General features: G+C 44.3%; 1 protein-coding gene across 7 annotated transcripts in view; it reads right to left on the minus strand.

Annotated features, from left to right (window-relative positions):
- Positions 1-4,295, minus strand: part of SAP130 (Sin3A associated protein 130) — a 73,295-nt gene extending 69,000 nt beyond the window's left edge. For 5 of the 7 annotated variants that reach the window (XM_088479201.1, XM_088479199.1, XM_088479197.1 and 2 more), the window contains exons 1-2: positions 4,090-4,294; positions 2,602-2,704 (exon numbers count right to left, since the gene is read on the minus strand). In XM_088479201.1, coding sequence (XP_088335327.1) covers positions 2,602-2,698 — 97 coding nt within the window. In that variant the 5' untranslated portion in view covers positions 2,699-2,704; positions 4,090-4,294. Of the gene's footprint in view, positions 1-2,601; positions 2,705-4,085 lie in introns of all 7 variants that reach the window. The other 2 variants (XM_088479200.1, XM_088479196.1) reach the window with 2 other exon arrangements.
- Between the last annotated feature and the right edge of the window lie 23,610 nt (positions 4,296-27,905).

Raw genomic sequence — 27,905 nt, forward strand, 5'->3', positions numbered from 1 at the left:
TGTGCTACTCACCGGGCTGCTGCGGCCAGAGCGCTGGGCAGTGAGGGGAGAGCGGGGACCCGGACACAAGCCAGTGGTAGCTGTGGCGGGCCCCGCTGAGTCTGATGACTCCTAACTGCCTAAAGCAGCCTCCCCTCCATAGGGTGACCGGACACAGGCTGCAGTAGCCGTGTGGTCCCCTCTCTGGCGGCTCCCACGATGCAGGCAGACTGTCACAGCTAACAGTCTGCCTGTCCTCTTGTGACTTTGATTCTTTTATCTATATAAAATTAATATAAGGGCTGGAGACAGCCCCTGTGCACCGGCTCTACTCGGGCACATTCTAAAAACTGGGGTTGATGGGGCATAGAGGGGGAGGAGCCAGTCACACTTGTAGATTTTTAAAGTGCCAGGCTCAAGTCAACCCACCGTCTATACCCCACTGTCATGAAGCTCCAGTGTCCCCTAGTGGATGAAGGAGAAAAAGATATGCATGTAAATCGTAGTACGTACATATAGCTCTACCATCTTATATACATTATCCCTCATTCAATCCACATTATAAACATTCTCTATCACCACTATTTTTTGGGGGGGGAATTTCAGTACTGCATAGGTTCTCAAACTCGGTACTCAGTACCCCAAGCAGTGCATGTTTTCCAGGTCTCCTCACAGTCACAAGTGAATAATTAGCTCCACCTGTGGATCTTTTAAAATATGTCAGTGAGTAATGACTATACCTGTGCACCTGCTATGTGACCTGGAAAACGTGAACGGTGTGGGGTCCTGAGGACAGAGCTTGAGAACAAATACACTACTGCATTTTCCCCGCTCATGTGCATTCTCTGATCCCTTTAACTGCTAAGACCTAATCACCCCACCTCCTCCTATGCATCTTTACTTGCCCACTACTTTTTGCATTGCCTCCACTCATCATCACTCCCCGATTAACATGCCCTCTACATCACTATTACCTCATTGCCCCTCATCAACATTCATTCATCACCCCATCCAGAGTTATCATTGACCTCCACATCATTAATAGCCTACCGCAGGGTCCCACACTCGGTCACAAGGCACCCTAAGTCCAGGTTTTAGAGATATGCACGCTTGACCAGAGGTGAATTAATTAGCACCTCAGTCAATTTGATCTAACCACCTGTGCTCAAGAGTGGATCTCTCTAAAACCTGACCTGTTGGGCTGCCTTGAGGACAGCGTTTGGGAACCGCTGGCTTACAGAAAACTGAGAAAGATTACACAATATAAAATAGAGTTCCCACTAGGCTTCCTTCTTGGGGAATTGCACCCTGCCCCCTTTCCAGCGCCATGCTGGGATCGCCGCGCTGACAGCCTGCAGAGCTGTCAGCTCTTCCCAGCAAGTGAATAGACGTTGCACGGCATCTATTCTCACTGCGGGAGAGCTTGGAGGCAGCCCAGCATCTCCATGAGTGCTGGGCACGCCCTCTACAGTGATGAAAGGGGGCATGTCTCAAGAACACACCCTTTTTCAGTGACCACACCCCTTTTTCAGGCAAGCACAGCATAGTGCCCCTGACTGAGAGCCGCCCTGCACCCTGGCCACACTAGAAGGAACACTACAAATAATAAATTATGACAATGGTCATTTGAGAACTAGACTAAGCTTTTTGATTGTTGTAATATGGTATCAAGTAACCACTTAAAGCATAGTGAACAGACGTTCTTTAGATAGTCAATGACATAATAGTGACTTTATTAATGCAAAAAGCTTTGAAAAAAAACAAAAACAAACCAGCATGATTAAATCGGTAGGTTTTTATTTTATCAGTGTCTTGCTCATACTAACAATATTTTAGTATGAGGGGCACATATCCTTTAAACAGTAGCAATGTAAGCATACCTTTTATGATACGGAAGCTTGGCACACAGATACACTGTACAATAAAAAGGTTAATCACTTTATATTTAAAATGTTTCATTATCAAATAGGTTACAAAAAAACAACATTGTGTTACTGCAATGCAAATGTGATTAGGTGGATCATGTTATGATAAACAATTGTAGCATGAAAGTATTGTAGTTATAAATGCAAAGCTGAATTTCCTACTAACACAGCAGGCCCTGTCCAACTTCACTATTAGTTTGTATGTTGCATCTATGCATTAAAAAAAAAAAAAAAAAAAAAAGTTTTTGACTAGCTACAGTATGTTATCTCTTTTTTTTTTTTTTTACTAAGAAAAGGTAAGGCTCCACTATTCGGGGACACCAGCCCCTCCTATATAACCTTTCAGTGGGGACTGCCTCATCAATGAATGCCAGCAACGAGAGACTGGTCAGTGCTGGCAGTGAGAAGTGGGTGGGAAATTAAAATACCAGTCAGGACATGGCTAGTGATGATGGTTCCTGACTGAATACAAACCACATCAATCAAATTAGGATTAGCCATGTTCACTGTATACCACCAACCTATCTGAACCAGCTGGGTTTGGGACAACTACTCGTTTCTCCTCTACCAATGGTCAGTACCAGAGGCTTTATTCTCAGAAATAACGTGATAAGCATAGATGTGCATGGGGGAGAGGGAGGCTGTTCTGCAATAATAATTTAAGCATTTAGACAACATATGCACTAGACTGCATTACCTGTCCCTTGGATATGCTGCCCAACAGCAGTTCCTCCACTCATAACCTGTGGTGAGGCAATGGGAGCCCCTTGACGGGGAAACTGTTGTGAACTCATGTCCTCCTGACAAGCAGAAAGAGTGGTTAAAACATGATATTCGCTTTGGAAATATCAAAAGCATTACTTACCAGTTTCAATCATTTAGGAGAGACTGCAAATTTTGTCAATAGACAGATACATATCTGATATAACTCTTTATGTAAAGTATTTGTGTACATATAGGCATACACACAAGTAGAAAGGGGAGAACAAAGTGTGTCTAATATACAGAGAGCAATTAGTGTACACTGAAGTCAGGACTAACTTTCAAAGTAGCTATTTCAAAACATATGGGGGAAATATGGATGAATTACATATCTAGAAACTATAATAATTAGCGCACAATGACATCACATTCTTGCCTTTCCTTCTGTGTAACACACATCTGCAGCAAAAATTGACCCTGGCTCCATCTTACACGGCCGTCCATATTATGAACACAGTCTTGTCACTGTAAATCACCATTGAAAGACTATATGGAGTTTTCATGCATTCTCTGCTGCACCATCCTCCCAATTGCTATCTCCTTTTGGTAAACGGCAAAGACTGTACACCAACTCTAAAAGGGGAACAACATCCCCCATAAAGGACAATTAGATTAGCAAAGCAGACTGCATGCATACTACTGTATGTGGGAAATGTAATAGCATCTGGAAACAAACCAAAGGGCTATACAGCCAGAATAAACACAACCAATGTACTATGCAATTCCTACTCATAAACTGGCCATAGACACATTGCCTGCTAAGGTAACAATGCTTTCACTGAAGTGGACACATTATTATTATCATCATCATCACACATACATACATGTCCTGATACATCTTTGCTGCGTACGCAAGTTGCGCCACGCATGACGCAAGGAGTGTGCCTGCAACCAGATCCATGCAATGCGTGTGCACCCACACCGCCATAAGAATGCATGCTGCGATCGCAGTGCATGCCATAGCGTAGAGCATGCAGCTGTGGTGAATCACATTGGCACAATGCGTGCGCGCATTTGTAGCACGATCGGCAAAGATGTAGCAGGACACATCTGTGTGTATACACACAGTACACACAGTGCACGTTCCACAAACAATAAGATACAGTTTTAATCCAAACAGTGGATAGATAAATAGAAGCAGTAACCAATGATCAGTTGATATAAGAAATAGCAACATTATATCACCTGAACAGTGAGTGCTGCTCCTATTTATCGCCACTGATTCTATATCTATAGATCTATAATCACACACACACACTATCGCCCCATCACAGCAGGATGCCAGCTGACGTGCCGGGTGCTCAGGTGGCTGGCAGGCAGTGACAGGTGTAGTGTGAGATGTAAGTAGCAGCCCCCGGTGCCAGCTGTCATACGTCGCTGCAGTACAGAGAGCCCATGTAACACGGCGATAACACATACATACAAGGCGGGAGGGGTGGGCGCAGTGCACCAGGACTCGGGGGGCGCCGCTTCCTCCCTACAGACCAGTTCCGACCCGACAGCTGATTACTCCGCTCTCACTAAGATGCTTTCGGTTTCCGGTTCCGGTCTTTCTCTCCCCCTCACCAGTCTGACTGACCCGCGCTCCGCCGTCCGTCACGTGACCAGGCGCCGGCCAACCAGCGACGGCCGGGATCTCTGCACGTGATGCCTGGGTGCTTGATTTTTTTTACACCAGTCAAACTTTATTACCAATACCAAACACACACAGTGACATATACACAACAAGAGTTACAAGAGGTGTGTGTACTACTCACCCGCTCACGGAATAGAATGAAAAGCTCCGTACTATGGCCGATGGCCATACCTACCCCACAGTAGTACAAACGCAAATCATACAGTCCCTTCCATGTAGTGACTTAGCAGCCCAGGACTGCAGTACAGAACGTGTAATGATACTGTATGAGTCTGTAATCTCACAATCAGCATAGAAAGTGTGGTGATGTTACAGAAATGGTATCCTTGGGAACAGACATCAGCAGCGCATTCTGACACCTGTAGGACACTCTTATCCCTTTTACACCAGAGCAAAAACCTGGGTTGTTGCTGGGTCTACCCGGGTCGCAATGCAGTGTAAAAGGGTCCCTGAAAAATAACCCAGGTCAAGTGACCCAGCAATCCAACCCAGGTAGCTACCAGGGTTGGACCCAGGATGGACCTGGGTAATGCATACCAGGGCCGTAGCTAGGGTAGTGCTGCCGGTGACATTGCACAGGGCACCACAGGTCAGGGGGCGCTGTTTGGGCCTGTCAAATTTCTGTTTATTATCATATACTCAAACATTTCAAATAAAGAATCAGGTACAGGGGGCGTGGCCATAACTAAAGGGGGTGTGGCAAATGATAAAGGGGGTGGGCATATCATCATGCAGAAGCCCTAGCAGCTCAACCTCACTGCTCTCTGGGCCTAATTCAGAGCTGAAAGCTCTGACCAGAGTGCTCGCTCTGAATCAGGGCCCTCCTACCTTTTTTTGGAGCGTCCTCACGGACACTCGCATAGCTGTGTGTTACCACCCACAGCTATAGCGAGCGTCCATGATGATGGTCGCGATGGTCTTGACCATCGCGACCATCGGGCTTGCGAAGGAGACCCTGCGGTAGGGACAGTTGAGAGGTATGGAATGACGTTGGACACTGGCTCAATAGTGAAGATACGTAAGTAGCGTAACCAGGGGGCCGCAAAGATACAGAAGTACCAAAAACTGTACTGTACCGGCCAAAGCGGTATAGTTGGAGGGTCTGGTAATAGTGCAGTGTAAACGGCGCAACCGGGACTGTCCCGCTAGAACCTGGGTTATCCGACCTGGGTCATTACTAAAATGAGCTGATTGGTGGTTGTGGGGCAGTCACCACCCACTTTTTATGACCTCACAAGTTTAGCAGGGCAGACCCAGTTTCAGTTTGAACAGGGCTAACCCAGGAATAACCCAGATTGATGGTGCTGTGTAAACGGTGTCTGACCTGGGTTGGAACCATGGCCCTCATTCAGAGCCGTACGCTCTGAGCAGAGCGCACGCTCTGAATGAGGGCCGGGCTCCATTTTCATGGAGCGTCCTCCTGGACGCTCGTATAGCTGTGGGTCACCACCCACAGGCTATACGAGCGTGCTTTGTGATGGCCGCGATGGTCGAGACCATCGCGACCATCGAAATTGCGAGCCGGAGCCTGCGGTTGAGGTTTTCAACCGCAAGCTCCGGAGTGATTTTGGCTCTATCAGAGCCAAAATCACTCCCACTGACATCACTAGTGATGTCAGTGGGCCGGCTTCTGACGGGAGGCGTTCCCGTGGGAACGCCCCCGTCAGGGAGGCACGCCCCCGGCACGCCCACCAAAGGGGGCGTGCTGTCAATCGCCCCCTTTGATCGGACACAACGAGCGAAGGACTTTCCTTCGCTCGTCGCGTCTGGCGCATGCGCACGACGGAGCTCCCTCCGTCGTGCGCATGCTCAGTCCATAACATCGACCCACTTGCGAGCGGACAGCCGCTCGCGAGTGGGTCTGAATCAGGCCCTATGTCTGCAAACCCAGGTCGGACCCGGGTTTTGGTGGAAAAGAGGTATAACAGGCACAGATGTACCAAACATTCTAAGGAGGAAAAGTGTCCAGCTTTTATTTATCTAGTACATTACGAGGCTGAAGGTAGCTTCTTATTCGAGCTCCAGCTTCTTATTCATTTTCCAGCTTCTTATTCAGAACGTTATATTAAAACAATTAAATAAGGGGGGGCGTGGCGTGGAGATCCAGAGCAGCAGACGTGCCGCTGGTTAGCTTCGGCAATTAACTATCAGAAACTCAGTCTTGGGCGAGTCCAGCTTGTGCTCTGTGGTCATACCAGGTTGGGAGGCCTCCCTACACTTACCGGGTTCTCCCTAACCAGCGCGGTGACGGGTGTCCAATGATCGCGGCAGGGGCCTAGTAGCAAAAGCCGTGGCTTGGATTTGGCTGCGGGTCCCAGCTGGGAACCGCCGGGCTCCATGTGTGGAATTAGAGGGGGGTACCCCTACCTGACTGAAGTTCTGAGGGGACCGTGTGGAGAGTGGGGGAGAACTGTGTCTGCTGTTGCGGCGGCCATCTTTGGAGTACCCCCTGAGGATTACTATCTCCTGCCTGACAGTACTTCAAGCCCTGGCAAAGGGAGGTCATTGCATGTATATACATTTACTACTTCAAGCCTTATTGTGGCCACAAAAAAGGGTCTCTCTCATAAGTGACTGCATCATTGCACAAGTGTTTTTTTTTTCTCCTTATACGATTGGTGCTGTTTTGTGCCCAGTGATATGTAGCTAATTATTCTATATATGTCTCCATCCGCCTAACCAATGGCCTAATTCACGGTTGGAAATTGGAGCCCTTGTGTGATTATTGTGTTTTACCACTGTTGCTCCAGCTTAACATATTAGTGCATTTTGCCTCACGGCGCCTAAACGGCCGAAAGTAGCTAACTCATATCCAAGGTCGCTTTTTTCAAACCATCACCGTCAGTGGCAAACGCAGGATTTCCAGAGGGGGGTTTCCAAATGCTTAATTTTACAGCGAGTGTGGCCTGTCAATGAAGAGGGCAGAATTAGTACTTTAATAAGCGTCATACAAAGTGTATTGTGTGTAATAATTCCAGCATATACAGGACCAGTGATCACAGTACATAGGCACACGCAGGGGGGGTTTCTGCCTGCCTGGAAACACCCCTCCCCAGCACATACCATGACCACAGTAGAAATAGTAACATCATAGAATTTTACTAGTGCTACATGTTCTTCTCAGTATCACAGATTAAATAATTAGCACCACCTGTGGATCTTTTAACATGTATCAGCCAGTAATAAATAACCTGTGCACCAACTAGGAGATCTGGAAAACATGCACTGTTAGGGATGCACTGCTATAGAGGCCAATATGTACATATATGTCCAGGGAAGTGCTAGGTTCTTCTGCTGCTCCTCCAGGCTCCCGGACTTGCTCCAATGCTCTGCAGTAGTGCTCACATCTAAAATAAAAACATTCAGCTCAGGCAGGATGGCTTACCGCCGCATCAAATGACTTACTGTGATCCTGTATATGCTGGAAATATGACACACAATACACATTGTACAAGTATGATGCATATTAAAGCTGGATAAGTACTAATTCTGCCTTCTTCATGGACTGGCCACACTCGCTCTAAAATCAAGCATTTGGAAACCCCCCCTTTAGAAATCCTGCATTTGCCACTGCAGTAAGCCATTAGATGCATCAGTAGGCCATATTGCCTGAGCTGAACGTATTTATTTTAGATGTTGGCACCATTCCAGAGCATTGGAGCAAGTCCGGGAGCCTGGAAGGGGCAGCAGAAGAACCTAGCACTGCCCTGGAAATATATGTACATATTGGGCTATATAGCAGTTCATCTCTAAGAGCATGTTTTCCAGATCTCCTAGTTGGTGCACAGGTGATTTAATACTGGCTGATACATGTTAAAAGATTCACAGGTGGTGCTAATCATAGTAACATTCTATTATATTACTATTTCTACTGTGGTCATGGTGTGGGCTGGGGAGGGGGGTTTCCAGGCAGACGGAAACCCCCCCTGCGTTTGCCTATGACCGTAGCCTGTCAAGTGTGGGGGTACTGACGTTACAGCTACCAAGTCGGGTTCTATTACATCTCATAATACTACTGCTGCTACGTTATCTCATCCTCCTGATTCTTCACAGCTGCTCGTTAGTGATATTGAAGCTCTGATGGTGGGCACTATGAAAGCGCTTCTGTCTCAATTTAAGGTAGATGTCCCAGCTGAGTTCCACACTACTCTTCAGGCTTGTCAGCAATCTATTGATGACCTTGGGGGTCGGACTGATCACCTTGAGATGAAGATGGGCGAGGTGGTGAGCTCACACAACGACCTGATTACTATGCATGATGCCTGCAGAACGAAGTGGCAGCTCTTAAGGATAAAATCAGCGATTTGGAGGATAGATCTCGTCGAAACAACCTTAAATTACGAGGTGTGCCTGATAATATTTCAAACAGTAGTTTCAATGACTTTGCAGTATCCTTTTTAGGAAACTCCTGCCTATAGTACAGTCTTCGGACATTCTTATTGATCGCATACACAGACTCCCCAAAGCCAAAAGGGTTCCGGAGGGCATAACTACGGATGTGTTAATGCGGTTGCATTATTTTCATATAAAGGAGGCGCTTCTGAAAGCTGCTCGTCTGAATGAGGGGAATGCGGAGATATTGGGTCATCTTCAGCTGTTTGGTGATCTCTCTCAGGCTACCTTAACTAAAAAATGCTCCCTTCAACCTATCACTTCTGCACTTAAGGAAAGCTGGCATCTTATACCGCTGGGGTTTTACTACGAAGTTACTGATATCACGCAACGGCTCCATGGTAATTATCACCACTCTGTAGGATGGTGAAAAGATCTTCTCCGAGTGGAATGTAAATGGGACTTCTCCGAGATCTTCACCTGATCGTAGAATTCAGCAGGTTTGGTCCACGATTGGATAATAATTATCTGTTCCTACAGTTTTATCTGTGCTTTGGTTAATCAAGAAAGCTATCTCACATGCATATATAGTATACCTTTCTTTAGTTCAAGTTTCATATTACAGGTTTGTAGGCGCTAATTGACAGTTAACTCCCTTTTCTAGGCCATAGTATATATATTTCTGTGATATATAATGTTATTATTTTTGTATACCGTGGTTATTTTCATATTATGCATATGGCGTCGGGAGACCGTGCTCCTTACTGCGTACCCCCCACTGTGCTGCCATGGCTGGGCAGCCCCTTTTGGCTTCAAGTGAGGTAATTTCAGTTTTCTTATGTAAGTTTTTTTTTTTTCCTTTTTTGATGTTTGGGTGTCTCATTTATATTGCCAAAATTTTCTGTATATTGTATTTAATGATGGGTAAGCGAATGCACGCTCTTTATATTATAACATGGTAAATATTGTATCCATAAATGCCAAGGGTCTCAATATCCCTCATAAGAGGAGACTTGCTTTGAATTCTTTTCATAAATTGAAGGCCCACATTGTTGCAGTACAAGAAACGCATTTTCAGAATTCTGCTTCCCCTGTCTTCTCTAATGATACATTTCCTCATTGCTATACTGCTAGTGATCCCGCTACAAAAGCTGGAGTTGCTATCCTTATTTCTAGACAGTGCCATTTTGAACTTTTAGAGCAGCATTCAGATGCCAGTGGTAGGTACCTCATTTTAGTGGGACATTTGGATGGGGTGGTTGTAACTTTAATTTCTCTTTATGCCCCCAACACCCGACAATTGTCCTTTTGTAGGAAATTTTGTTCAGCTCTCCAGAAACACAGAAAAAAAAAAAAAAGGCAGCTGCTCAATCAATCTAGCAGCACTAATCACGTGCATGAAAGGGAGGGGTCATACTAAGTAGAAAAAGGAGCGGGGTTTAACCCCCTATTGTTCCTCATGCCCCGGGGGTCTTACGCCCGAACGCTCACCCCAAATGTAAATTATACCAATTATAAGGCCTCATGATAAAGGCACATATAAATTTTGTCAAATATAAGGCCTCCTGATAAAGGCACATACATAAATGCATCCACATTGAGAGCCAGCTTACCTGGGAGTCACCCCTGGGAACTCCAACTAGCACTACTAGAACCAGCATGCCCTACTAATGCTGGCTCCTTCATGCCACTCATACCAAACAAACAAAAAATGGCAGCTGCTCAATCAATCTAGCAGCACTAATCAGGTGCATGAAAGGGAGGGGTCATACTAAGTAGAAAAAGGAGGGGTGTTTAACCCCCTATTGTTCCTCAGCACACTGAATAGTACCTGCAACAATATATGAAGACTATATGGTCATAGAAATCAGAGATATTAGTTGCATGCATTTGCAAATACATGGGAAGCTGCTAGGCCACGTCACGGCTTCTCTGTCTCTAGCAGTCCCTAACACTAAGGGGTTCACATCCGGGGTGCAGTGCACCCCGAAAACCGTCCAGCCCTGGACCCCCCCCAGGGCATCACACAAAAAATGGAAAAAGAGTGACAGTGCAGTGTAAAGTATAGCTGTGTAAGACTAATTAATGAGTGTTGGAAAAAGGGGTTAAAATATATGTGAATCATTACATGAAAAAAATACAAACATAATATGTGATGTAAAAAGCAACTTTGTGTATTAAGTGGTGATGCCATGAGGGGGCCCAGCCAGACCAGCCCCGGGGGTCTTACGCCCGAACGCTCACCCCAAATGTAAATTATACCAATTATAAGGCCTCATGATAAAGGTGCTAGGGACTGCTAGAGACAGAGAAGCCGTGACGTGGCCTAGCAGCTTCCCATGTATTTGCAAATGCATGCAACTAATATCTCTGATTTCTATGACCATATAGTCTTCATATATTGTTGCAGGTACTATTCAGTGTGCTGAGGAACAATAGGGGGTTAAACCCCCCTCCAGAAACACAGTAAGGGGCTATGATGATTACATAGGTCTGCGATGAAAAAGCTTTTTTAACTAATTTATGTGATACTTATAGATTTTTGGCTTCTGAACATGAAAATGACTCCCAATTTTGCATATCACATAACGTTTTTTTGCAAAGCGTGTCTTTATGAATAAGTCATTTTTTTCATATTCTTTAAAGTAATAAATGTATTATGCCTACATTTATTATAAAACATTGTCTTAAATGAATTCAGTCAGTAGTATAGAACGTTGCAATTCAGTTCTCGTCATAAAACTTCCAACTGCCCAGTGCCAGATTAAGACAGGCTTGCCTACCCTCCCAATTTGGCCGGGAGCCTCCCGATTTTCGGGGTGCCGCTCCCAGCCCCCCGGAAAGGCAGGCAAACCTCCCGGAAGCCTGCGACCCTCCTGACCTCTCCCCAGAAAAAACTAGAAACCCCCGCAGTGGGGGGGCGGTGACGCGATTCACGCTGAATCGTGTCATCGTGGCCCCGCCCCCTGCTTCACTATGCCGAAAATAACAGCATTGTGAAGAGGGGGTGGGGCAACGATGACGTGATCGCCCCCAATGTGACATCATTTACCTGGCCTCACCCCCAATGTGACGTAAATGCCCGCCCCCGCCCCCCGCTGTTAGCCGACAATCTGCTCCCTCACGGAAGGCTGGAGCTGATTGTCGGCAAGTATGGATTAAGGTCCACATGGTCCTGGAGCTGAAATTTGCAAAGGGCCTAAACCCCATACTGTCTAAAGCAGGGATGGGGCCTTATAAGGCCCTCAGAATCATTTAGTCTAGCCCTCGGTACTGCTAGCCTCATTTGGCTAGCAGGGTGCCTAGAATGGCACACTGCAGCCAGAATCTATGCAGCAGTGCCACCTGGAGCGTCCTTAGGATGCTTCAGACGGTCACAACGCTGCCCTTACAGCTCCCTGGAGCATCCGGGCATTGCTGTAATCACCAGCAATTGTGGACCCCTTGTGATTTCACGTGGAGGGAATATGGCCTGCACCAGGCCCGCAAATAATGGTATATATTTCAAAATGGCCGTTGGCAGAAAAAAGGTTCCCCACCCCTGGTCTAAAGGAACATTGCACACACACAACAACTACAACTACAAGGTGAGCTGGCAAAGGTGGAACCAAATACAACAGATGCAACACAGTTTTGCCCTGTGCCGGATCATTTAACCCCTGCCTACCACCACATACACACACACACACACACTACACACACACACTACACACACACAGTACATATACAGTACACATCACTCATACAGTACACATCACTCATACAGTACACATCACTCATACAGTACACATCACTCATACAGTACACATCACTCATACAGTACAAGTGATTTCCAAATTTTTAGGCAATGTCAGAGATCCAAACTACAAAGAAATTGTCAGGGAAATGCTTAATAGTTACAGAAACCTTAGTTGTAATATGAGTTTAAACTTTAAAGGTAAATTTTTTGAACTCCCATATTGAGGATTTCCCGAATAATATCAGGGACTACAGTGAAGAACAGGGTAATCGTTTCCACAAAGACGTTAAAGATGTAGAAAGAAGATACCAGGGTCGTTGGGATGGTACCACGATGGCTGACTACTGCTGGATGATACACAGAGACGACACAGAAAAAGTTTATAAGCGAAAAGCGACAAAATGAAGTTTGAAGACAAAAAACCCCAGATATTAACAATTTTTTCCAATAATTATGGTTTTCCCCGGTCGTAAGGCTGCGTTCGCACACAGCCTGACAGTGCGAAAGTATGCAAATGAACGCATTCGCAATCTAACCGCAGCACAATAAGTAGACACCCAACACTACATAATGCCGCCTACTTCCCTTCACTTATGTTCTCACAAGACAGCAAAAACATCGGTAAGATCAGGAACCATCGGACCCACATGCACAAGTTGTGGTTGACCTGACCCTACCGCAGATATTGCTAAGGTTTGTGTGTGTAACTGACCATCCCCCGTCACCACCCTCAAATGGTCACTTCCTGTCAATCACTGTACGAAGCCTCTGCGTGCTCGCTGCGGTCGATTCCTGATTGCAGCGGCCGGTTCGTGCATGCACACTGCGATGCATATTCAGGCGCAGAATCCTAACATCGACAGGCTGCATGCGAACGTAGCCTTGCGTCTGGGTCTGAATCAGGCCCTCAGCTCCGTCTGCCAGATTATTTGTTAACAGATGTCTTTCTTCATGTTTCAATATTACCAATGCTACCAGGCAGGGGTGTCCCCTTTCCCCATTAATTTTTGCATTGGCGTTTGTGCCTCTAGCTGAGAAGATTAGGGCTACGGAGAATATACGGGGTCCTACAGTGGGTGGTATTACCCATAAAATATGTTTGTTTGCGGATATTTTGCTTTGTTTGTTTCAACCGAGAGATTCTCTTCCTGCTCTTCAGTGTATTTTAGTGGCCTACTCCAAGGTTTCCTTTTATAAACTCTACATCAATAAAACTGAAGCCCTCTTATTAAATATTTCTAGTGATATTTTGGAGTCACTTAAGGTGTCTTATAAATACGCTTAGCAATCTTGTTCACTTAAATATTTGGGGGTCCATTTAGCCAGGGAAAAAGATTTAATTGAATGTAATTACAGCCCTCTCCTTAAAGTGTTTGACAGTTTCACAAAAGACTGGGGGCCTGATTCAGAGCCGGACGCAATTAGCGCTCGCTCCTCCAGAAAATAGGGGTGGCTATTCAAATGAACCGTTCGCTCTTTGCGGTCTGTTCACGCCTATAGGTCTGAACGAGCGAACAAAACTTGCGGTCGTTTTTTTAAAAAATACGCCCCCTGGCCGCTCGCATCCTACGTCATGTCCGCTATTTATTAGATTAATCGAGTACATCGACCAGGGTATGAACTGCTCGCTATTCTTGTGGTTGTTTTTTGCTACCACAATTTTGCGAGCAGTTCTGGCTATAAAATAACCCAGTGACGTGGTCAATGACGCTGCTGTTTTAATTATGCACACCCTTAAAACGCCCGTTTTGACCTTTAAGCACGCCTGCGTTCGGATCTCCACTCCCCGTTTTCAAGCACCTTCCCCCGTTACCACCCACATACGCCTCCTCCTGTCACTCAAATTATCAGGCATTCGCTATTTTGCGAGCACATGAATTTCGACCGCACTGACTGTTTCGCGCATGCGTATAACGATCCGTACGCATGCGCAGTTGGGCAAACATCGCCCGGAGCGAACAAGCGGCCGCTTACGAGCGGCTCTGAATCAGGCCCTGGATGTCCTACGAAGTCTCTTGGCTGGGTAGGATAGCTGCCTTTAAAATGGTACTATTGCCAAAGCTTCTATATTTATTCTGTACAATCCATAGGCTGATATCTAAGGGCCTGATTCAGACCCGCTCTCGAGCACTATGCGCTCGCAAGCGGGTTGATGGTGGCCCAGCATGCGCACGACGGAGCCCGCTCCGTCTTGCACATATGCGACACCCGGCAAACCGTCGCTCCGGGTCTCATACCATACTCAACATCGACAGCACGCCCCCTTTGGTGGGCAGGCCGGGGGCATGGCTGCCCAGACGGAGGCGTTCCCATGGGAACGCCTACCGTCTGGGGCCAGCCCCACTGACACCACAAGTGATGTCAGTGGGAGTGCTTTCGGCTCCGTTTGAGCCGAAAGCACTATTGGGCTTGCGGCAACGAGACCCTACCACAAGGGTCTCGTCGCAAGCCCGATGGTCACCCACAGCTATGCGAGTGGCCAGGAGGCCGTTCTGAAAAACCAGAGGGCCGGCCCTGATTCAGAGCGAGTGCTCCGTCAGAGAGTCCGGCTCTGAATCAGGCCCTAAGTCCTTATGCAACAGATTTTATAAGGTTGTTGTTAATTATGTTTGGAAGGGAGGCAAACCGAGGATTGCGAAGGGTACTTTGTCACTACCTAAACTAGATGGTGGGGTAGCCTTTCCTGATTTGGAGAAATATAAATTTTCTTGTCTTTTTGAGCAAAGCAAGAGATTGGTTTGAGAAGGATATTCCTAAACCATGGGTATCATTGGAGAATGACATGTTGAAACCATTTACCCTCTCTGATTTATTGTGGTTACCTGTCTTTATACAACCTCTAGGTAACACACTGTCTCGATAAGCCCAATCCACCATTTTAGCATGGCATAAATTTGTGTCAGCTGGTAAGGATATTACTTTACCAGCACCAGCCCTGTAACTATTATGTATTGCCACTCTAATTGGGAATATTCAGCTACAGTCTTGGGCTAGAAATGGAATCAGTTCTTTAGGTGATGTTGTGTCGGATACTGGAGTTGTTTCCTTTTCTGACATTCAGTGTAAGTACAATATCCCCAGGAATGATTTTAGAAGTATTTACAGATGCGTCACTGGATTAAAAGTTTCCTCCCTTCCTCAACATTACATTTGACTCTGCCTGCATATATTTTAGAGCGATTTCAGTCTTCTAATCATAAGGGTGGCATTACATGGTGGTATAATTCACAAATAAAGGCAGGCAAGTCTAGTAAATTTGTTTGTCAGAGGAAATGGGAGGAGGATCTTTCTGTGACGCTTGAGGAGGAGGACTGGGAGGCTATTTTCTGTACTTGTTTTTTTAAGATGTCCCGATGTGTTAGTCACTCGGAAATATTTATTAAGTTGATTCACCGAGTTTATTTTACCCCTGAAAAATAGCACAAAATATGTCCCTCTGTCTCCAAGCAATGTTGGAGGAATTGCGGTTGTGTGGGAAGTATTTTTCATTTTTTCTGGTGGTGTCCTCTCCTGCAATCAGTGTGGTCCGAAAATTTTTGTTGTGATTAGCAAAGTCACGGGGGTGAATGTACGGGCGGATCCTTTGATTGCCTTGTTTAATTTTCACCCTGGTTTATGACGCTGGGTGATAGATACATTATGGGTCATATCCTGATTGCTACTAAGGTGCTATTGCACAGCTTTGGAGATCCTCCTCGGTCCCTAGCTTGCCTGTTATTGAGAATAAGGTCCAAAAGCATTGTGATTTTCAGACAGCAGATAGTAAATATTCCATTACTGCTTTGTCTCCGTATATAAAGTGGTTCAGGTGGAATGAGTATAGGGAAGAGCAGAGCCGCTCCTCCATGCAGGGTAGGAATACTGATGTGGACCTTACTCTTCTACAATCCCTTTCTTCTGATGTTTAATTTATTGTATTTTGGTGTAAACTCAGTTATATGCTGTGTTAGTTTGTATTACTGTATGTGAGATGTATTTCATTGTAGGACTTTGTCTCATATATTTGTACAACCATTTCCCCCCTTTTTTATGTTTTTAATTCTGTACCCCATTATATTTTTTTTTTAATTCAATAATAAGTAAATAAGTTTACAACCTTATTTATTTTCAGATTCCTGATCTGTGGGTGTGACAAGGAGCGTGGAGAAAACCGCAGGAGGGTTACTCATTTTATTTCTCAGATTTCAGGCCCTCACAGGTGCCTTTATAATATCCATCGGCTCCATGTGCACCTTATATGCCTCGGAGACCCCTCATGCCCCCTTATATGCTGAGAGTCCCCTTATGCCTCACTATATGTCTCAGAGCCCGTCTTATATGCCTCAGAGTTCCCTCATACCTCTTTTTACGCCAGCCCAGGACCAACTGAAGCCCTTTTATATGCCAGCCCAGAGTCTCCCCAGGACCCTTTTAACTGCCTCAGAGCCCTCTCATGTCCCTTTATATACCTTAGGGCCCGTCATGACTTTACATGCCTCAGATCCCCGTATTGGCCATTTATATACCTTGATCCCCCTTGTCAAAGCTGGATTATTGACAGAGACAAGATCAGTTTAAAATTGGATTGCAGCGACGCCATCTTGCGACTGGCCGCAAGACGCCATCTTGGAAATGAGATCGCAAGACGCCATTTTGCGAATGGCCGCCTAAGCACCATTTTAGATAAACTCACACTTTAGTACATGTGGCGATATTACTATTAGCATCATGCGATTGCATCTGTGACCATCGCCATAAGTTACGGCGATTCATCAAAAGCCCATTTCATGACTTTACGTAGTTTGGGTGCTCTGGATAAAGTGTGTGTATTATTATAATTCCCCTAAAGGATATATTTCAGAAATGGCTGTACAGTATGTCAAAATTGGATTGCATTAGCTAAACAGAGCAAATGGCCACGTGACAACTAGCCTGTGAAGACAAGCTTCATGGACATAACGTCTGCTGTCACTCCAGGTGGCCCTGCTCGAATACAGCAAGAGGGTCGTTTGTAGCACCTTACATTAGCAGGCTTCCTACAATAAAATACCTTCAAAGCCAAGAGTGTTATCTGAGGTTTGGGTCTTGTAGCTGTGCTAATTTGCATCCACACAGGCCCTGGGAGAACAATGACCAGTATTTTGGAGCCTGAAAAGGGTGGGGGCTGCTGGGGCATGAGCAAGTCATGGAACAATAATGCTCAGCATTCCACACTGCTAGGTGTTCTCATACACACATTAATACGCACAATTGCACTGTTAACTAGTCGCATATTAGCGAATGCATAAGGCCCTGTATGAAAACGCTGAATATTAGCTTCACGCACACGCATCTGCCCCAAGTTAACTAACGTCTTTACATCAAACCCCACATACTCACACATTACATATTCACATACAAGGTTCCATAAGCTTTAAGGTATAAAATTCAAGTATGCACATTTATTATAATTGTTAGGAAATAAAGATTATTTCGTAACTAAGGTTTTATACGTGATAAGTAAGCCATGTTTGGTATTGTACTGATGCGTACTCTCTCAACAGTATTCCGGTAATAACGATGGAGAGATCGCAACATGCATTCTCAACTTATGGACCGCAGAGACTTCATGCAACAAAATGTACATTATATGAACAACTGTTAGGATTTGCATGGGGCGGGAAACCAGAGACCACCAGTTGTTAGAGGCTGAATCGTGTCTATTTGAACCAACCTGTTAAATGCCTTGTAACATATGCCCTCTCCTTTAGGACCAATGGTATTAGCAACAAACTTCTCTATTGTGTTGTTTATTTCTGGGGGGTATAAATATGTGTGCACTGACCCTGGGTTCCTAGTCTTCATGCTGAATGCTGATTGACAAGGGGTTTCTTGCTGATGCCTAACATCTGGACCAGAGAGCGCTGCGTATGTATAATTGTACTTGGGTCTGTATAATCTCTTTGCGCTAAGATTATATGAGGATCATAGCGTGTAACTGCTGTACTTTTACTTGAATAATACTTTGTGCTTTAGAACCACAGGTTCTAGGTCTGGAGTCTTTATTTACTGTATGACTGCGTACGCAAATTAGCGTCATCCTTAGAGGTTTATAGGCAATATATTAGAAGGTATAGGCAGGGGTATATAGAGGTTCAAAGGCAGAATCCTACCCTTATTCCCCTTTTTATCCTGGATGGTTAGCAACTCTATGAATCATTTAACCCCTGCAATACATCCCTGATCTCTCTGTACACTGCACTACACCCTCCGCCAGTGATCGCGCTGAGCAAAACAATTTGTGGTTTCCAGGGACCCCTCACTTTAAAAAATTGGGGCTTTTGTTATTACTATATGTTTAATTATAATATACTGATATGATTTACAATGTATTGCTTCGGCACTTGTTCATAATGGATACATGTGGGATCAACCTACACCTTTGTTTATTTTCATCTGCAGTCATGTCTTTGTTAAATTATATACTTAATTATTGATGTGCACATTAGGTGTCATGAACTTCTGAAAACTTTATTAACCTATGGACTATATGTCATGAATAACTGTTCTGTGGTGCTTTACACAATATAATTTCTAAAAAAATTAAAATGTGAACATACTCCACTATTTCTGGATCTCAACACGAATTATGGGGTGAGGGCAAGCAGCAGTTGGTACAGTGCTGGGGGCATCTAGCAGTAAGAGAGATTGGGTTAAGGGCAAGCAGCAGTTGGGGTAGAGCTGTGGGTAAAGGCAGGGAGAAGTTGGAGTAGAGCTGGGGGTAGAGGGGAGTAGGGGCAGGTAGTGCTGGGGGAAAGGAGGGGAGGGGGTAAGTGCAGACAGCAGTTGCGACAGTGCTGGGGGGAAAGGAGGAGGCTAGGGGCAGGCAGTGCGGGGGTACAGTGGGTATGTGTGCAGTATGTGTGTGTGCAGTGGGCATCTGTGCAGTATGTATATGTGCAGTGGGCATGTGTGCAGTATGTATACAGTGGGGCAAAAAAGTATTTGGACAGCCACTGATTGTGCAAGTTGTTGCACTTTAAAAGATGAGAGAGGTCTGTAATTTCCATCATAGGTACACTTCAACTGTGAGAGACAGAATCAGAACAAAAAATTCCGGAAATCACATTGTATGATTTTTAAAAGTTTTATTTGTATATTCTTGCGGAAAATAAATATTTGGACACCTACCAACCAGCAAGAATTCTGGCTTTCACAGATCTGTTACTTCTTCTTTAGGAAGCTCATCTATCCTCCACTCGTTACCTGTATTAATGGCACCTGTTTGAATTGGTTAACTGTATAAAAGACACCTGTCCACACCCTCAAACAGTCAGACTGCAACCTATCCACCATGGCCAAGACCAGAGAGCTGTCTAAGGACACCAGGGACAAAATTGTAGACCTGTACAATGCTGGGATGAGCTACGCGACAATTGGCAAGCAGCTTGGTGAGAAGAGATCAACTGTTGGCGCAATTATTAAAAAATGGAAGAAATACAAGATCACTGACAATCTCCTTCAACCAGGGGCTCCATACCAGATCTCACTTCGTGGGGTATCAATGATCTTGAGAACGGTCAAGGATCAGCTCAGAACTACATGGGGGGACCTGGTCAATGACCTCAAGAGAGCCGGGACCACAGTCACAAAGGTTACCATTAGTAACACACTACGTCGTCATGGATTCAAATCCTGCAGCGCCCGAAATGTCCCCCTGCTTAAGCCAGCACATGTCCAGGCCCATCTAAAGTTTGCCCGTGACCATCTGGATGATCCAGAGGAGGATTGGGAGAATGTCATGTGGTCAGATGATACCAAAATAGTACTTTTTGGAATAAAAGCCACACGCCGTGTTTGGAGGGAGAAGAATGATGGGTGGCATCCCAAAAACACCATACCCAGTGTGAAGTATGGGGGTGGAAATATCATGCTTTGAGGATGCTTTTCTGCAAAGGGGACAGGACGACTGATCCGTATTATGGAGAGGATGAATGGGGACATATATCGTGACATTTTGGGGAAAAACCTCCTTCCCTCAGTAAGAGCATTGAAGATGCAACGTGGCTAGGTCTTCCAGCATGACAATGACCCCAAATACACCACCTGGGCAACTAAGGAGGGCTCCGTAAGAAGCATTTCAAGGTCCTGGATTGGCCTAGCCAGTCTCCAGACCTCAACCCAATAAAAACTCTGTGGAGGGAGTTGAAAGTCCATGTTGCCCGGCGACAGTTCCAAAACATGACACATCTAGAGAAGATCTGCATTGAAGAGTGGGCCAAAATACCTGCTGCAGTGTGTGCAAACCTGGTCAAGAACTACAGGAAACGTTTGACCTCTGTAATTGCCAACTGAGGTTACTTTACAAAGTATTGAGTTAAACTTTTTGATTGTCCAAATATTTATTTTCCGCAAGAATATACAAATAAATTGTTTAAAAATCATACGATGTGATTTCCGGAATTTTTTGTCCTGATTCTGTCTCTCACAGTTAAAGTGTACCTATGATGGAAATTACAGACTTCTCTCATCTTTTAAAGTGCAACAACTTGCACAATCGGTGGCTGTCCAAATACTTTTTTGCCCCACTGTATGTGCATTGGGCATAATGTGTGCAGTATGCAGAGCTCTGGCAGTGAAGGGGTTAGTACTGCAGTAGAGAGCGCTTGCCATCAGGGTGTCACAGGGAAAGAGATGGTGCTGATTTAGCCCAATTAGATGGCTCTACAGTCTTTTTGCATATGCCAGGACATAGTTATTAGTGGTACAAGAGCACTGGGTCACAGCCTCTCAAAATTGAGCTATTTCCCGGGGTCACAGCCTTTCAATACAAAGCTGCCTCATGGGGTCAGACTAGAGCCGATCAATATGGAGCTGAACACTCAGAGATCCGTGGGAGAGAGAGCCTGGCATTGTCACGTGACCGGGAAGCAGAGGTATCAGACGGCGATTGGATGAGGAGACGCTGCCGTCCGCTGTGATTGGTTGGGGACTCGGGGAGATGCTGAGGATGTTAATGGGCTGGCTAATGTGTCGCAAACACAGCACATCCTGCAGGAACAAAAGTGAGTCCCTCGCGGCCTGTAGCGCATTAATACGTGCCATATCGCGTATTTTGCAATTGCTGCTCCTCTGTACCGCATCTCATCACTGACGCTCTATACTTAGCACATTACTAACCCCCTATACCCTACATTAACTTCAGAGAGTAGATAACTACACTACTTCACTAACTCATGTATACACAACACAATTCTCAACCCTACAATAGGGACAGGGAATTAGGTGCCCAGCAGAGACACTTACCATTCACATGCATGTGTTCTCTGTGAACACTAAGGACCTAATTCAGACCCGCTCACAAGCGCTTGAGCGCTCGCAAGCGGGTCGATGTTTGGCTGAGCAGCGGCCGCACTGCGCGTGCGCAAGCCCCGAAGCGAGAGAGAAATTCTCTTGCTCCGTGGCTCACTACAAAAGGGGCGGCTGTCGATGTTGATCGACAGCTCAACCCATTTTGTAGGCGTGGCTTCACAAACGGAGGTGTTCCCAAGCGAACGCCTGCCGTTTCTGGGCGGCCCCACTTACATCACCAGTGATATCATTGGGAGAGCTTCCGGCTCTATTAGAGCCGAAAGCTCTCTGGGGCTTGCGGCAGACGAGACCCTACCACAAGGGTCTCGTCGCAGTTGGTCGTAGCGGCCGCACGGTCGTACGCATCCGATGTTTTTCTTTCTGCGCCTGCGCACGGCTAGCTGTGCGCATGTGCGTACGAGCTCTACCGATGAAAAATACTGTCGGTTGTAGGGCTTCCGACACGGAAGTGGATTGATAAAGTTGATTGACAGGAAAGTCCATTTGTGGGAGTATACGGGGGTGGTGGTCTGCACACGGAGGCGTTCTTCAGCATTTTTAAACCTTGTATACATTGATATAGGGAAATATAGACATTTTGGAATAATTTTTTTTTTTTTTTTTTGTAATTCGCCTTTCAGCACAATTTAACTAACAATTGTTAGGGCAACATTTGCATATAATTTAAATAAAAAAAAAAAAAATAATAATTCAGAATAAATTTTAAATAAAAAAAAAGAGCTCGAGACATTGGTGACAAGAAATATGGGGACTGGACAACAGGTGAGGGAGGAGATATTCAGGGCTACTTTCGTCATTTGGGCCGGTTTGGAGGAAGAGGTAAGCTACGGATAGCCGACTGGCGTGTAACACGCCGACTGGCCTGGCCAGAGGTAGAAGGGATTTCCTCAGGCCTAGGCATAGGGCTCTCCATACTTGCGGGGGTGGCTGTTGGGCTGCCAGAGGTGGTGGTCCTGGGAGGAAGGGAGTCTCGCTCCATCATGGCAGGTGGGTTTGCCTGCTCCTGGGTATTGGCCAAACGATCTAGGGCCCCAGCAATGGTCTCCAGGGCCACCGCCACCCTCACCAGAGTGGTCTCCATCCTCAGAAGACACATCTGTTCTCCTGAGTTTGGGAGACCAACCTGGTGAGGAGAGGCACTGCTCGGTCTGATGGGTGACCCTGGAGTAGACTCCACAGGGTCCCCAGATGGAGTACTTGGATCCTCCCCTGCAAAGTCTCCATCTGTGCTGGACTCAGACCTGACCTCAGGAGCAGGCACTACCTCCTCTGAGTCTGGAATTATAAAAAAAATACATTAGTATTTTTTACAACAAAAAAAAGCGCATACACATTTGAGCTTTATACTTTTTGCCTTCCAAAAAAAATGTACCTTCTTGCACATGTGGAGCGTTGAAGTCGGCCATGTCAGTGTCCATAGTGGACACGCCGACTATCTCCTCTTCCGTCACACATCCCTGAGCAATCGTCTCCAACCTCGTCAAGGCCAGCTCCTCAGGGATGGGACCACCACCTGTCCCCGCAGCATGGTCCACCCTACTCCGTAGCTTCCTCTTCAACTGGTATTTGAAATCCGTCCAGCTGTCAATGTAATTTTGCATTTTTTAAGGGTTAGTTTTTTAAAATAAGATCTCAATTTTGACTTCAGTACACTCACAATATCATTTTCTTACCATTTTTTAACGACTTTCATGGTTCTGTGGGTTGTCCCCACAGCATTAACAGCCCTGGATATCTCCTCCCAAATCCTGTCTTTGGCTCCAGCCCCCATATTTCTTGGGACATGGACAAGGTTATCCATTGTCATGGTCCCAATGTCTCAAGCTCAATCCGTGAAAATGGAGGGTTTCTTGGCCTTGGCCTGCTTGGGCCCACCTCCTCCTCCTCTATTGGTGGAATTGGATTCCCAGCACCTACAACATTTTTAAAATTAGATAAAATAAAAAAAGTTGAATTTTGGAAATATGAACTGTTCTTTGTTTTTTTTTTCAAAATGTGATTCGCACTTACCTGCCTCAGTTGGCCTCTGCTCACCATGCTCCTCGCTTGACATTTTTCAAACATGTGAGAGAGCATGAAGAATACTGCTTGTGCTGACTTTTTTATAATTGTGAGCGCATCCCTGGATTGGTTACCCGTGCATCCCTATTTGCCTACGTATAATGCACACCTTGCCTGCATTCCGTAATCACTGCGTGGGTTGGGCTAGATGTGAGCGCATCCCTGGATTGGTTACCCGTGCATCCCTATTTGCCTACGTATAATGCACACCTTGCCTGCATGATTCAATAATTGTGTTTTTTTTTTCCTTATTTAAGGCAAAGCCAAATGTTCCCTTACTTGTGGGTTGTAGTTGGAGTGATTTGTGGTGCAGGAAGGGATTGCTAGTGGTTACATTGTTTGGAGTTGTTTGAGTGGTGCTTCTGTGTTGTTTGAGTGGTGTTTGTGTGTGTTGTTTGAGTGGTGCTTTTGTGTGTTGTTTGAGTGGTGCTTTTGTGTGTTGTTTGAGTGGTTCTTGTGTGTGTTGTTTGAGTGGTGCTTGTGTGTGTTGTTTGAGTGGTTTTTTTGGGGGGTGTTTTTTTATTTATTTATTTTTGGGTGGTTGTTTTTTCTTTCTTATTTTTTGGGTGTTTTTTTGTTTATTTTTTGGTTTGGGTGGTGGTTTTATATTTGTAATTTTATTTTGGGTGGTGGTTTTTGTTTTCATTTTTTTTGGGTGGTTGTTTTTTCTTTCTTATTTTTTGGGTGTTTTTTTGTTTATTTTTTGGTTTGGGTGGTGGTTTTATAGTTGTAATTTTATTTTGGGTGGTGGTTTTTTCTTTATTATTTTTGGGGTGTTTTTTTGTTTATTTTTTGGTTTGGGTGGTGGTTTTTTATTTTTTATTTTATTTTTGGTGGTGGTTTTTTTTTTTATTGGGTTGTTGGTTTTTGATTTCTAATATTGTTTGGGGCATACATTTCCCAAACCCAGTTACTTGGTGTGTTTGGGTGGCCGTGCTTTTGGAGGATCAAAAATCCAACATTATTTGAAGACTCCAGTAAGTGTGCCAGCCTACTGCAAGTGTTTTTTCTTTATTTTTGTTATATAAACCCCCCAAAAAGTACATTATTCTAAAACATTTATTCATGTTTTTTTTTTAAGGTGTTTAACAGTCCATTTTGTACTTGAATCAGGTAAGTGTCTATTTATACAAACCTAAAAGTTTGTTTATTTTAATTATGAATTGTTTTTTGCAGTTTTTTGAACATTTAATAATGCATTTTTAAAAAATTTAGAAAAAAAATAATAAAGTTTTTAAAATGTAATATTGGCCATTTTAAAAGTTAAGGTTTGTTTTAACAATAATAGTAGTAATAGTGGTTTTTTTTAAATATAATATTATTTTCTTTTTCTTCCCCAAAAAAACAAACTGTACACCAAATACACCTGTAGGGATTCCCGAAGATGGCACTGCCCGACCCTGTAAGAATATGCACCATTATAACAAAGCTAAGTATTTTGGGACAAATATTGAAAAATCATTCTCAAAATATTTTTTCATTTTTTTTTACGTTTACAGAGCGATGTGGGCCATCTAATAGTGGCCATGTTGCCCCCCACCAACCTTCCTCAGCCTCCTCCTGGGCGTAGGCATAGGAGGCATGTAAGGGCCAAGATAAATAGAACACATGTCACCCTTTTTGGAATGCCTGATGATGTGGTTGTAACCACTTATCACCTGCCTCCAAATATTATCCTAGACACTCTTTCAATAATAAAGAATGATCTAGAAAGTCAGATTCACATTCCAACAGCAATCTCACCACTTACACAGTTGTTGGCGGTGTATAATGCACACCTTGCCTGCATGATTCAATAATTGTGTTTTTTTTTCCTTATTTAAGGCAAAGCCAAATGTTCCCTTACTTGTGGGTTGTAGTTGGAGTGATTTGTGGTGCAGGAAGGGATTGCTAGTGGTTACATTGTTTGGAGTTGTTTGAGTGGTGCTTGTGTGTTGTTTGAGTGGTGCTTCTGTGTTGTTTGAGTGGTGTTTGTGTGTGTTGTTTGAGTGGTGCTTTTGTGTGTTGTTTGAGTGGTGCTTGTGTGTGTTGTTTGAGTGGTGCTTTTGTGTGTTGTTTGAGTGGTGCTTGTGTGTTGTTTGAGTGGTGCTTGTGTGTGTTGTTTGAGTGGTTTTTTTGGGGGTGTTTTTTTATTTATTTATTTTTGGGTGGTTGTTTTTTCTTTCTTATTTTTTGGGTGTTTTTTTGTTTATTTTTTGGTTTGGGTGGTGGTTTTATATTTGTAATTTTATTTTGGGTGGTGGTTTTTGTTTTCATTATTTTTCGGTGGTTGTTTTTTCTTTCTTATTTTTTGGGTGTTTTTTTGTTTATTTTTTGGTTTGGGTGGTGGTTTTATAGTTGTAATTTTATTTTGGGTGGTGGTTTTTGTTTTCATTTTTTTTGGGTGGTTGTTTTTTCTTTATTATTTTTGGGGTGTTTTTTTGTTTATTTTTTGGTTTGGGTGGTGGTTTTTTATTTTTAATTTTATTTTTGGTGGTGGTTTTTTTTTTTATTGGGTTGTTGGTTTTTGATTTCTAATTTTGTTTGGGGCATACATTTCCCAAACCCAGTTACTTGGTGTGTTTGGGTGGCCGTGCTTTTGGAGGATAAAAAATCCAACATTATTTGAAGACTCCAGTAAGTGTGCCAGCCTACTGCAAGTGTTTTTTCTTTATTTTTGTTATATAAACCCCCCAAAAAGTACATTATTCTAAAACATTTATTCATGTTTTTTTTTTTTTTTTACTTACACTTACACAGTTGTTGGCGGTGTTACATTTCTGCACCTCAGGGTCCTTCCAAACCACTGTGGGGCTGGTGGGTGGACTCTCCCAGCCCTCATTTTCATGGATCCTGAGGCATGTGCTAGATGCATTCTTTAATCATATAGCACATTTTATTGGTATGCCTTTGGATACGGAAGCCCTTGATGTGGTAGAGCAGAAGTTTTTTGAGATTGCAGGCTTTCCACATGTCATAGGGGTAGTGGATGGCACTCACATAGCACTTCAGCCCCCTGCATGCAGGGAACAAATATATAGGAACCGTAAACATTTCCATTAGCTAAATGTAATGATGCTATGTGATGCCTCCCTCCAGATTCTCTCCCTGAATGCCAAATTTCCAGGCTGCAGCCATGATGCGTACGTGATCCAGCATTCAGGGATTTGTCCAAAATTAAGCACACTGCAAGCTGGTGATGCGTGGCTTCTTGGTAAGTATAAATCCAGGCTGTAGCTATAGCAATAGTGTAAACATGTTTTCATGGTCAATTTATGTATCTTTTGGTTTCCCATTTCCATCAGGTGACAGTGGATATCCTTGCACGCCCTGGCTGCTGACTCCTTATTTGACTCCCACACCAGGGCCACAAACTCAATATAATGCCGCATTTACTGCCACCAGGCAGGTGGTGGGGTGCTGTATCGGCCTTTTAAAGGGCCGGTTCCGGTGACTCCATCACTCTGCTGGTGCACTCATGTACTCGCTGGATATGGTTTCTCGCATTGTGGTCCTGTGTGGGATTTTACACAACATTGCAATAAGGAGTCGAGTACCCATGCAGCTAGAGGATGCCTTGCCAGAGGATGGCCCCCTGGAGGAAGGTGTTGTGATGCTGTCGGGGGGGGGCCAGATGCGAATCTGTTGTTTCTTGATTTTTTAGGTAATAATTTATACATTTATTTTGTTTTTAACACCTAGAGCAAATGTATTTTATGGTGTACCTAATTTTTGTGTTTTTTTTCTTCCACCAAAATCACAACACTTTCCAAAACTGCAAAACTAATGGAGCCCATTGGCAATACCCTGTACTGTTTTTGGACAACTAACAAATTTTGCACGGATATACCACAACAAGTTTTGTTAATTTGCCTTTTGTTTTATTAATTTGTATTTTTTCATCAAAATTTTCTGTTTGTTTTTTACTATTGTTGTTTATGTCTGAGTAAGCCAGATATTTTATTTGGAAAAACCCTGTGGACATTTTTTATGTGTGATTCTGTGATGAAATGCTTTTTACGAGTAAAAGCATGTTGGCAACATGTTTGTTAGTTAATAAAATATTTTCCAAAAAAAAAATGTTTGGTGTGATTTTTTTTTAGGAAAGCCATTTTGAGGTGGATAATGTAGGCCAAACCCAAACAAAACTTTTAAACAACAT

This window comes from Taudactylus pleione, unplaced genomic scaffold (assembly GCF_031769625.1).
Source record: "Taudactylus pleione unplaced genomic scaffold, aTauple2 ptg000229l, whole genome shotgun sequence".
In the NCBI taxonomy this organism is placed as follows: Eukaryota; Metazoa; Chordata; class Amphibia; order Anura; family Myobatrachidae; genus Taudactylus; species Taudactylus pleione.